The following is a 13,368-nucleotide window of genomic DNA, read 5'->3' on the forward strand; positions in this document are numbered from 1 at the left end:
AATCATTTATTGTATGTTTCATTTTCAGTATTCGATAAGCACTATATAAACCGGAACTTTGACCGCACTGGACAGATGTCCGTTGTCATCACTCCTGGAGTCGGGGTTTTTCAGGTTGACCGTTCCCTCATGATTCTTACTAAGCAGCGTATGATAGATAATGGTAAGAAAACGTATAGAGAAATGAGGAATTGGTAATAGATGGATGAAATAGAGTTGATAATATTGTGAGCTATGGTTCAGGGGGTATTGTTAGATCAGGACTATCCAATTGGTCGTATCTGTGAGCATCAGCTTTACTGCAAACATTGCTTTTATTTTAGCTCACCATTTTTTAATATGCTTTGAACTGAAAGGGACTATTTCCAGCAGTCTGTTAGATAATAGATAAATTAAACAATTGATTAGACTCAGTACTTGAAAATGTGAAGTATAAAGTTATGTTTGCATTTCATTGATCTAGCATTGTCTCCGTAACAGGGATTGGTGTAGACCTGGTCTGTATGGGAGAGCAGCCTCTTCATGCTGTGCCACTCTTTAAGGTAATGGATGTTTTATAATGGCATACGTCCAAAGTCATTTTATTTGCATGACTGTTCCCTGTGGTTTGGGCTTAGAAAGTCTTTACATGTTGCAATATGCATGTTTTCGTTGCAGTTGCATAACAAGAGTAGTTCTGGAGACTCCCGTCTTGTGGATGATTATAACATCCCACACTGGATTAACCACAGGTGAGGGCATGAGTGGAAGAGCTGTTCTGACATAAACTCATATATTAACACTGCTCTCCCCTTTCAGCTTCTACACATCACAGAGTCAGCCTATGAATAACAGCTTCACCCCACGTATCAAACTGGCGGCTCGTAAGGTAATTTAGTGTCATTATTGTTAAATTTTTATTTTTAAAGAGGTAGCAAATTCAGAACAATGAATTCTGAAAAAAATGAACAAATAACAGTGATGCTGTTTCATGCCTTCAAAGTATTTTACCATTTATCTGCTGCCAAACAGAAACATCACACATTATATTTCAGTGTGTGTAGCAACACACAATAGGAAACCCATAAAAAAAGGCAGCAAATTGTCCAGCCTATGGTGGGACCAAGGAGTATTCCAGGTTCTCAGACAGGACACAAGTAGATAAAACTTTTGGAATCGGCACCTCCCATAGACGAGCACATTGCTCGTTTAGTACGGTCTTCTGCTCTCCCCATTCCTGATGTCACTTCCCTTAAGGGACCCACTGACAGGAAAATTGAACAGTTTCTGAAATCCATTTATTCCAATACTGGAGCAGCCCTTAACCTGGATTTCCACGCATCTCGGGTTTCCTTGGCTAACACTAGCTGGTTGGATGCAATGTCTGAAGGTCTATGGTCAGGTACTGATCTTATGGGCCTAGTTGATAAAATTAGGGAGGCCAATGTTTACATAGGGGAGACCACTTTGGATGCAGGCACCTTTTCTTCAAAGGTCTCTGCCTCTTCCGTGGTGGCATGACGTGCATTATGTATTCGTTCATGGCGAGCGGACAGTGAATCCAAGAAGGGCTTAGAGGCCCTTCCATTTTCTAGGGAAGTTCTCTTTGGAACCAAGTTGGATAAAATTTACTTACCATAGCAGCGTTAAAGACTGCTTTCTTGCTTTCCTCTACTCCAAGCCTTGGACTTTAGGTTTTCGTTCCTTTCGTCCTCAAGGAAAAGCAAAGGGCCAATCCTCCTCTCTCTTCCACAATAGAGTGAATGAGGGAGACCCTTGCGTCTGCCGCTGCCTTTGGAATTGCTCAATTAGTATGAAGACACCAATCATACAAAAAATATTGTAAAGACAAAAAGAAATACTGACAATTCCTGGGCGCTGACCAATTTCTCTATTCCCGATTTCTCAATTTGACCCAAAAAGAGAAGGAAAAAAGAGAACACAATAGTGTATTACACTTTGATAAACTGATATAACACTCTTTCCAAGCTGTATGTAATTGACTGGACCCGTACCCTTCAAGGTGGTCTGCTTTTTAAGGCAGACAATTAGCGCATCCTCAGGGGGCGGTAACGTCACCGTGAAGGCTTCAGATATGTCCAGTGAGCATAGATTTAGAGAAAAAGACTGGTATGGTTTAATACCGTTTTTTTATTCATAAAATGACAACATAAAATCAGGGTTATAGCACAATGGACTCTCACCGAGTGTGTTGGTCCACAACACAAGTGTAGATAAAAGAGCAGGAGGTATAAAGCAGGCGTCCCTGGAAGCTCACACCCAGTTCACCCTCTCTCCTCCTCGCCAACGCGTTTCAAAACCCTATAGGTTTCTTTTTCAAGGCATGAGGAGGTGTAGTACAGTTCCTATATTTATACCCCTATCCGGGGAAGACCTATTTCCAGACATGGAATATTCTATCCAGCTAAGCCTATACATAAAGTATACATATACAGACAGATCCGGTTCCATGATTTCCTATTGCCATAAAGCCATCAGCTGTTTCTTAATTGCGGTAATCTCCTCCGGTTTCCCGCTTCCACCGGAACCGGAAGTGACGGAACCGGACGTGGCGGAACCGGAAGTGCATTCGTGCGTTCCACAGGTCCGGACCTCCGATACCAGAAGTGACGCTGTTTGCGTTCCACAGACCCGGACTTCCGGTATTTGGCTCCGTTTTGCGTCCCACAGATTTTTGCCGATTTCCTTTTGATTCTATGTCCATAATTTTGATTTGTAGTTATATTCTCCAGCCATTTACATATAATCAAGAAGAGACAAATATAAATAAAATTAAAATAGGTCTTCATATTAATAAAGTGCAGGTATACAACATACACTATAAAAGATACAAATATCACTTCCTGAATTAATAACATCATATTAAAATCTCATATTTTCTAAAATGATAATTATTGTTAAAAATCCCAATTTCTTAAGGTTTTAAAATAATTATAAAAGCAAGTGAGGTGGGGGAATTACATGAACCATTTCAACTTGAAATCTTTGTTCAGACCACCCAAGGCTAAGGTCTGATGTTGGAATATCATGGTCCTTTCATTTTTTGCTAAATTTGTTGCTAAATCACCCCCCCCCCCCCCACTGCTCACAGTGATTTTTTTCAAAATATAAAAGTTTTTGATAAAATCTGGATTGCAGTCATGATGTATTTTAAAGTGCATTGAGAGAGCATGTATTTCAAGCCCTTTTCGGATATTCCGTAGGTGCTCGCTCATCCGGATTTTAAAGTTTTGATTTTAAATTAGGTGCCCTTCTAAATATACACACGGGTTTTGGTGGAATTTCTGTACCAATCACTGGGTCTTTTCTCAAAAGTCCCCAGTGTTTCCCAATTATGTTTTTGAGGTCTTTATGCTGCGATGAATAATTAGTTATAAATGACAATTTAAATTTGTCAGTTTGGTCATCTCTTCTCTCTTTCGGAGCAAATAAGGTTTCTCTCTGTATTTCTTGAATCTGAGATAGGGATTGATCCACCTTCTTTACATCATATCCACTTTTAACAAAGCCCAAGCCACCAAAGTCAAAGAGTCTTCATCATGGACAGAACACCGTCAGGCCCCAAAGCAACTTGATTATATCCTGTCTTCAACCGACGCAGTTAGGGTAGGGGGTTGCCTTCTTTTTGCAGATGTCTGGTTGGATACAACCTCAGACTCCTGAATCCTGGATATCATGTCCAGGGGTTTTTCCATGTCATTCAAAGGGCATCCCCCAAATATTTTTTTTATTTCAACAGGTCTGCCTGCAGATGTCGCCAAGGCTTCTGCTCTAAACAAGGCGGTCCACTTCCTTCTGTCAGCAGGAATTAAAGAACCAGTTCCTCTTCTCCAAAGAGGAATGTGGTTTTATTTGAATCTCTTCCTTGTCCCAAAACCAGACAGCGCCTTCTGACCTTTCCTCAATCTGAAAACCCTGAACAAATTCACAAGGGTCTCCAGGTTCAGGAAGGGTCAGTCCTTGGCCCTCTCCTCTTCTCCCTCTACACCACCTCTCTGGGCACCCTCATCAGCTCCTATGGTTTTCATTACCACCTTTATGCTGATGATACCCTAATCTATCTCTCCTCCCCCCGACTTATCCCCATCACTCCTGTCCAAGGTCTCCGAACGCCTCACGGCCATCTCAGCCTTCTCAACGCTTCCTGAAACTAAACATGGCTAAAACTGAACTTCTAATCTTCCATCCCCCCGAACATCCCCTCTTCTCCCACTATCTCCATTAGCATTGGTGAAACCGAGATCACGTCCACCGACCAAACGCGCTGCCTCGGTGTCATCATTGACTCCTCCCTCTCTTTCACCCCCCACATTCGTGCTCTCTCACAGTCTTGCCGCTTTCACTTACGCAACATCTCACGCATCAGACCATTCCTCTCCACTGACGCAACCAAAATTCTCATTCACTCTCTTGTCATCTCCCGCCTTGACTACTGCAACATCCTTCTCTCTGGGCTACCTCTCACCCGCCTCGCACCTCTCTAATCCATTCTTAACGCTGCTGCTAGGCTCATCTTCCTCTCCCGCCGCTCTACCTCCGCCTCCCCCCTCTGTCTATCTCTTCACTGGCTCCCCATTCCTTTCCGAGTTCTCTTTAAACTCCTCACCACCACCTACAAGGCTCTCTCCTCCTCCACCGCTCCTTACCTCTCTTCACTGATCTCTTTCCACACTCCCTCCCGTCCTCTTCGCTCCATCGCTGACCGCCGACTGACCTCTCACCTAATCACCTCCTCCCACTCCCATGTCCAAGACTTCTCTCGCGCTGTCCCCCTGCACTGGAACAACCTCCCGCCACCCATCAGGCTTTCTGATTCCCTTACCTCCTTCAAGCGCTCCCTTAAAACCCACTTTTTTCGACTAGCCTATCCCTCCTCCTAACCTCTTTTGATCCTCCTATCCTGCCTCCGTTCCCCTCCGTTCCTACTTATCCTATTGTTTTTCGTTCGTCCACCCACCTATTTTTAGTATGTTAACTCTTATGAGTAGGGTCCTCCTTCCTCACGTACTCACCCTACCTCTTTACCTCACCTGTGCTCCTGTCCTGTTCTTCCCTTCCTCTACTTCATCTTCAGTCTCCTCGACAATTTTGACACCTACTTCTGAACTGATGCTGATTTTATTTCTACCAGGGTTTATAAATAAACCCCTATTTATACTGTATTTTTCAACACACCCTGTACGTTACCTTGTAATTTGTTTTTTCTTTGCTATGTACGGCGCTGCGGACACTTTGCGGCGCCTTATAAATAAACGTACTACTACTACTACTACTACTATAGTCTAACCCAGTGGTTCCCAACTCTGGTCCTCAAGTACCCCCAACAGTGCACATTTTCCAGGTCTCCACACAGAATCACAATTGACATAATTAGCTCCACCTGTGGATCTTTTTAAATGTGTCTGAATAATGAGTGCACCTGCTGGGTGACCTAGAAAACGTGTTGGGGGTACTTGAGGACCAGGGTTGGGAACCACTGGTCTAACCTACAAACGTTAAGCAAGGGCGATTTCATGGCATCCCTAGATGTGCAGGATGCCTACCTACACATTCCTATCCGGAAGGACCGTCAGGTTTGCTATACAAAAGCTGTATTACCAGTTCCGAGCACTGCCGTTCGGCTTCTCACTGGCCCCACAAAAGTAATGACAGCGCATTTATGACTTCAAGGGGTACGGATTGTACCTTATTTGGAAGACCACTTTTTATTGGCAGATTTTCAGGCCAGCCTTCGCCATCATGTACAGCTGACCTTATCAGTCTTTCAATCACACGGTTGGCTGCTCAACTGGAAAAAATCCAGTCTCATCCCCACTCAGCGCATGGTCCACTTGGGTGCCTTGTTGGATTCCAGCCTTCAGAGGGTGTTCTTGCCTGAGGACAAATGCCTTTCCATACAGAAGATGATATGAGATTTCCTCACCCATTTAGCGGTCTTGATTCATTTTTGCATGAGGCTCCTGGGCAAGAAGGTGGCATGTTTCGAAATGGTGGAATTCGCTCTTTCTGCAGATGGAGCTTCTCCAACGGTGGAACCGCTCGCAAATTCATCTGAAGTGTCAGTTTGTTACCATCTCCAGAGACACTCTCCTCTCCCTCTTCTGGTGACTGAAGTCATCCCATCTCACCAGAGGTTGCCCGTTTCTTACCCTCGATTTCGTGATCTTGATCACGGACACCAGCCTCAGGGGTTGGGGGGCGGTAGTCGAGTGTCACTCCTTCCAGTGCCGATGGACGGTTCAGAGCGCAAAAACTGCCGATCAACATTTAGAACTGCGTGCAGTTTATCTGGCTCTCCGGGTTCCGGATGCCTGCTCCATCATCAGTCGGTGAAGGTTCAGTCCGACAATACCACGACAGTGGCTTACGTAAATCATCAGGGGGGCATGCGCAGCCGGATAGTGCTGCAGGAAGTGGGCGGAAAAGTTCCCTTCCCAGTTCTCATTTACCAGACTTACTGTAGGTAATTTTTCATTCCCATTAGAGGGTTGATACTTGAGTGATTTTTGTCACAAAATCATAGGCAGGTCCACCAAATATGAAATAGTCTTCCCCTGGGTCCATCCTGCAATTAAATTGCCATTGGCTTTCTGTAACCTATTTGCCTATATATGTTGTCTGGGAATACATTCCTTCAAATATTGATTTTATTTTTTTACATTTTAGGTGTCTAATGAGAAGGGCAGAATTGGAAGAGATCCTTGTAAGTTTGATTCAGTATCTCTCTTTGGGGCAGATGTATTAAGCCTTAACAAGAGATAAATGCAAGTGTGATAAGGAGAGATAAACATCCAGCCAATCACCTGCTAACTGACTTTTTCCAAACACAGCCTGTAACATGGCAGTTAGCTGGTGATTGGCTGGACGTTTATAACCCTTTCATTTATCTCTTGTTAAAGCTTAATACATCTGCCCCTTTGTTCCTTTTGCAGGTGATGTTTTGCTATTTATATGTACCTTCACAGTATTCACTAATGGTGATGTATTCTTGTCAGTTTTTCTCTAGCCTTAATAAATCAATCAGGATATTGTCTAACTGCTGTTTGAGAAGTTACTTACTGAATGTCATATAATTCCCAATCTCTTTTTTTCCTATAGCACTAGGAAGTCCCAAAGAAACAGAGAATGCTCTGCCCATTCAAGTGGACTACGATGCCTATGACTCTATGGTATTCCGATTACCTGGTCCATCTAGAGCACAGCGCACTACTACCTTCAGGTGACCAGTAGAGAGCAGCCATACTTAATCTGCGTAAAGTTGCCCATGCACGTTACTATTATAGTATCCAAAATTGGATACAATATCGCATCTCAGTTTTGCGATAAGATGAGATCTAGTACAAAAAGTATGTGCAGCACATACATTTTGTACTAGATCTCATCTCATCTGATCTCATCGCAAAACCGAGATGCGATATTGTATCCAATATTGTATACTATAATAGTAACGTGTATGGGCACCTTAACATGCACCCAGAATAATAGTTTTGTGTCTCTCAGAATAACAGGATTTAGTTTGCTCAAATTAGGAGTTTATTTGGTACTTGTGCATTATCTGGGCGCCCGATGTATCGCATCACATTCCACTAGTTAAGGCATGTGATGCGATGCAATTGGACCCGATTTTGAGCCTTTCCCGGGCGGAGTGTACAATTTTAATGTCGCATCGCATGCCTTAACTAGTGGCATGCGATGCGATGCGACGCGATTATACCCAATATTACATTGTACAGGCACCCTGATTACAATGATAAATGCACCCCCATACCTGATTTTTAATTGTACACCCAACCTGATGGGTTATTACTATGTGAAATGCCCCCCCCCCCATTGTTAACGCCACCCCAGTATCAACGCTAACCTGAAGCTTGGCGAGCGTCAGCGGTACGCGTCCTCCGACCTTTTCATAACCCCACTAGCCACGTCGGCATGGAGTTGATTTTATATAGTGTGGCGAGCCACGGAGCCCGAAGTGTTGCGAGCGGACGCGGAATACATGTGAAGTAATACGCGTCCCCTCGCCACGCTTCGGGTTCGGTGGCTTGGTGTGCTCACCATACTATATATAATCAACTCCACGCCGACGTGGATATTGGGGGTATGAAAAGGTCGGAGGACGCCTACCGCCGCCGCTCGCCACGCTTCGGGTTGGCGTTGATAGTGGGGTGGCGATAACAATGGGGGGCCATTTAACATAGTAATCACCCATCAGGGTGGGTGTACAATCAAAAATCAGGTCTGGGGGGCATTTAACATCTGGGTGCCTGTACAATTAAAAATCGGGTCCAATCACGTCGCATCGCATGCGATATGATTGTATGCGATGCGACGCGATTTTTTAACGTGCGATGAAAAGATCGGGTGTCCAGGTAATACACAAGTACCGTTTATTTATATTTATACTGCATGCCCTGTAAATGCAGATTATAAATGATTGACATTCTGTATATTTTCCTAAGTAATTCAAATTCTAGTTCTGTGTATTGTGTTAGTTCAGTAACAGAGCTTCCATTTTTATAGGCCGGTAAGAGAGACTCAGACCCGGAAGAGCTCCTGTTCTTATGATGCATCCTGCAGCCCCTCCCAGCAGAGTCGTCCATTCCCATCTGAGGAGGGGCGGAGCCAGACTTCAGATGAGAGCTCCTTGGGCAAAATCTCTAACATTCTACTAATACCACGACCACACCTCCATCAATATGAAGCCAGTAGCTCTTTGGGATATACCGGTAACAGAGGTAAAGTACGCATTAATGACTGTCACATTCCAAGTGTTTTCTGCAGTTCATTTGAAATGTATATGCAATAAATGGTCTAAGCATCGAAAGTGGGTCAGCGCTTGGAATAAATGATATGTAAACGTGAGTAAGATGTGCTAAAACTTTTATTATATCGGAGTCACAATGATCCACATACATATGTGTATGACAACAAATGTAATACATAGGTTAATACCAATCAAAGTCAGTATACAAGTGATATATACAGGTTACAATGTAAAATATGTCACAATCTTTTAAAATAATTTTAAGGATGGTATGTGCTCGTTATGTTGACAGTCAATAGATCAACCACTATTGGTCGACAGGCATGAAAAAGTTGGACATGGTCTAGGTCGACATTGACAAATGGTAGTTTTTCATGATTTTTTTTCAATAGTGCTCATGCCCGAAGCATGGCGAGCGCAGCGGTACACTTATACGGTGCCCATGGGCAGTATTCAATGCAGGGGCGCGCGACCGGCGAGGGGATTAAACGGCGGAGATTGCAGAAAACCAACGATCGGTACTTGTTTCCTAGCATGGCGCCCATCTCGTTGATTGCATGCAGGGCCGGTGCAAGGCACCGTAGTGCCCCAGGCGAGTCGGGGTGGGGGCGCCCCGGTGCCGGGGGGAGGGAGGGGGGGGTGGTACCTGTATAAAAAATTGCTGCCCCGGCGTCCCTGCAGTGCTGGGGCGGTCAGGGGTGTCCGTGCCGTAGGGGTACCTGCAGCGCCGTCGTGTATAAAGCTGGCTGCGGCCGGCGGGGTCCCTGTAGTGAATAGCAAATAACTAGCGCTTCCGGCGCCGCCGCGCACATAGCGCTAGTTATTTGCTATTCACTACAGGGACCCCGCCGGCCGCAGCCAGCTTTATACACATGACGGCGCCGCAGGTACCCCTACGGCACGGACACCCCTGACCGCCCCAGCACTGCAGGGACGCCGGGGCAGCAATTTTTTTACACAGTTCGCTGGGGGTGAGGGGCGAACTGCCGCCCTCCAGGTGCCTGCGCCCTAGGCAAATGCCTAGAGCTGCCTAGTGGTGGCGCCGGCCCTGATTGCATGCCTTAAGTTTAGGGCATACAATCAACGCGATGGACCCGATTTTATGTCAATCACCAGCTAATTTGCCGGTGAAAGACAAAATCGCGTTGATCGTGTCCATCGCGGCCCCAATAAGGGGCTGCGATGCGACCGACACGATCAACGCGATTTTCCCATAGGGAACAATGTTAAATTATTTTTAAAGTGAAAATCAACGCGATCAACCCGATTTTACATAGGTGACAATGTGAAATGGGCCAATATGGGCAATTTCTCATTGAATATGGTTAAAAAATATGTTTAATGCCCCCCCCGCCCCATTGTTAACGCCACCCAACTATTGACGCGAACCTGAAGCGTGACGAGCGCAGTGAGCCCGCGAGGGGCGGCGGTACGCGTCCTCCGACCTTTTCATACCCCCACTATCCACGCCGGAGTGGAGTTGTCATACACATATGTATGCGGAGCATTGTGACGATACAATAAACAATTTAGTATATCCTACTCAAATTTACATTTCAATTATTCAAAGCGCTGACCCACATTCAATGTTGCGTATATATTTATTGTATATGCTTGCAAATAGGGATTTTGGGTAACCCAAGGGTCTAGCTGCTACCATCCTTATTCCTTTTGTAGTGACGCACCCAGTCTCTCCTCCTAGTTATAATTTGAAATGTGGGATGTTGTGGATGTGAAACTGTAATTAAGTGACCTGTTCTCACTTGAGTTGATAATTTGGAAGATATTGAACTCCATAATTTAATTATATAACTTTGTTAATTGCCTCAGCTCCAGTGCTATTGTTTTGATGCTAAATTAATATTGCATCCATTAATATTATTGAGAAGTGTGCTTTCACTTTCTTGCATTACCATAGTTATATTATCTCCTACACCCCCTCAGTCCACACAACATTATGACTCACTGTTATAAATGGAAATTATAATATATTTAGCAATCTGTCTTTTTGCAATTATCACTTTCATTTTGTGGTAAAGTAGGAGGAACATGTAGCCCTTTACTACCTGCGTCATGTGATCACTACATCAATATTATATAGCCTCTGTGACTTCAATCGCGACTCCTCCACACATAGGGGATGTCTCCTAGAGCAGCAGCCAGACACACAGAGGGCCCAGTGTCTCTCTGCTTGCAGTCGTAGCTCAGACTCCTATTCAATGCGGCTGAAAAAAAGCGACCATCGTTTAACACCCACGCTGGCCGCTCACCCTATTCAACGTTCTGGGGGAATCCTCGCTGTCAGATGACAGAGAGGATTCCCCCAAACGGCAAGGTTCGCGGCTAATGCAGGGAGCGGGCTGCAGTAGCGTGAACCTCGCTGTTTTGGCGGCTGCACACACTGTTTCCACATTGCTGTAAAAACCCAGTGAGGTGGAAATGGCGTGTGCAGGGGGGTCAGTTGAATACTGACCATGCGAGCTGTGACAGCAAGTGCAGCACAGTCACAGCTCGGAAAAAGCATTGAATATACCCCCTAGTCTCCGTGTATACCTTACACTCAGTGCTCAGAATGTCTGTTTGTGATTCATATTCCTCCTCTGAGCCACATAAATCCCTATCACACAGGAGGGTGCAGAAGCACTGATAAGGGTAGTTAAAGTTGTACTTTTGATAGAGAATTCTAAACAGACCTGGTATACGTGTTAGTTGCGAGCGACGGCTGAATTCCCTTTTTCTACTCAACTTGAGGACCTCCTTGCAGAGGCGCTTCAAGGTATCTAAGCGCATATTTTATTTTTATCTGCTATCAGGTATATATATGAGGAAGATGCAGGAATAAGTGTGTGTGTAGAAACAAAATCCTTATTAATTTTCACGGAGGGCCCCAGCTGCCTGCTAGAAAAGAACTAATATTTACAATTATATTATATGTTACATGGGATTATGGCCTCCTATAATTATATTATATGTTACAGTGTAACATAATTATAGAAGGCCATTATCCCGGTGTCTTTTAAGGCCCCCATTATGGTGACTCCTTCCCTCATAGACATTGTTCTTTTTATATATGTATTCATTTTACGCATATATTATAAAACCATGGTCAGTTAAAGCATACTTGTACCGGTACCAGCCTTTTTTTGTTGTTGAATAAAGTCTTTTTATTAGACAATAACACAGAGCAACACGCCACAGTAATGACATCACATGTAGGAATAATTCTGACCATTACAAGGTAAAAGTAGTTGTAAAATGTCGAATTGAAAAAAGGTACAATGGACGTTTTGGTGCTAACAAAACATATAATGATTGAGTCTTATGGTTTCTGTACTTTGTTCAAACATTATAGTGGTACAATTATTTTAAATGATATATTGAAAGGAAAGGTAAAACAAAACATTTATATAATAAGCAAGCCAAGAGAAATCTAATAAACCGTAAATCATTGGTGGAATACATATTAAGTAAATACTGGTTGTCGGATTGAAATATAAGGTATATATCGACATTCAGATAAACCAACAAGCAGCGCCCGGGGTGGCTACCTCTGACACAATGTCTCTATAATTAGAGTATCAGGGAATATGGAGAATCCAACCACCTAGTCCAAATCTTCCCAAATTTAGAGAATGAGCCACGAGACATATAGACATCCTTTTCATGTTGCACGGTAGTATATACCAGGGCCTTCCACTCAACTAGTGTAGGTCCTGAGTTGGCCATCCAAGAACGAGCTATGCTAACCTTAGCTAGGGAACAGAGATTGGTCACATATTGAATTTCTGAATTATTAAGAGTAATATAATCCTGGCCCCCCAGCACACAGAATTAGATGTCAAAGTTTGTTCAGAAATACCAGTAGATACTGATGTAGATTTAACTTGTGCCCAGAAGGAGGATACCAGAGGACATTCTCCTTCTAAGCTCCCTTGCATTGAGTGGCATTTAGGACAGTCTGAGGTAGTGCGACCTCCAAATGTTACCAGTTTAACTGGGGTCAAATATGTTCTATGCAGTATAAATAGTTGGACCTGTTGGAATCTCGCAGAGACCGTGGCATATCGTGGAAGTTCAACTGCCGCTTCCCATTCTTCATCGCTAATAGGCCCAACATCTACTTCCCACCGGGCTCGTAAAGAGCTAATAGGTTCCTTATGTAAATAGGATGTCAAAAAGGTTTATGCTAAGGAAATAAAAAACTATGTAAAGTCCTGCGCCACGAGAGACAGACAAATTTATGAACAAATGACCAGACTTGGTTAAAGTTAATAAGTTTTTCCTCAGATTTTTCCTTGGGTCTGAAATAAAATAGTAAGAAATAGAACTGCGCAATATCAGGAATAAGTTTAAACAGTAATATGGCATTTATTAATATTGCCCCAATGAATGACACAATAATCTAAAAAAATCACATACAACATATCTACAGTATATACATAATAAAAGAAAAAAGCACAACCGGTTGTGACTACATAAGCTCCTAAAATATCATTACCTCAAATAGGCATGTATTATTAATTAAAACAGCACATACTGTGTCTAGCATGGGTTAGTAAATAAGCAAAATGGATTAGTTCATAGCAGCTTATTAGTAAGCCATG

General features: G+C 43.6%; 1 protein-coding gene across 4 annotated transcripts in view; it reads left to right on the top strand.

Moving 5' to 3' along the window:
* DEPDC5 (DEP domain containing 5, GATOR1 subcomplex subunit) overlaps positions 1 to 13,368 on the top strand; it is a 73,914-nt gene that overhangs the window by 24,116 nt on the left and 36,430 nt on the right. For all 4 annotated transcript variants that reach the window (XM_083147897.1, XM_083147914.1, XM_083147923.1 and 1 more), the window contains exons 15-21: positions 29 to 163; positions 481 to 542; positions 658 to 731; positions 799 to 868; positions 6,667 to 6,703; positions 7,099 to 7,219; positions 8,521 to 8,735. In XM_083147897.1, the coding sequence (XP_083004023.1) occupies positions 29 to 163; positions 481 to 542; positions 658 to 731; positions 799 to 868; positions 6,667 to 6,703; positions 7,099 to 7,219; positions 8,521 to 8,735 (714 nt within the window). The remainder of the gene's footprint in view (positions 1 to 28; positions 164 to 480; positions 543 to 657; positions 732 to 798; positions 869 to 6,666; positions 6,704 to 7,098; positions 7,220 to 8,520; positions 8,736 to 13,368) is intronic.

This window comes from Crinia signifera, chromosome 1, assembly GCF_055691185.1.
Source record: "Crinia signifera chromosome 1, ASM5569118v1, whole genome shotgun sequence".
NCBI lineage: Eukaryota > Metazoa > Chordata > Amphibia > Anura > Myobatrachidae > Crinia > Crinia signifera.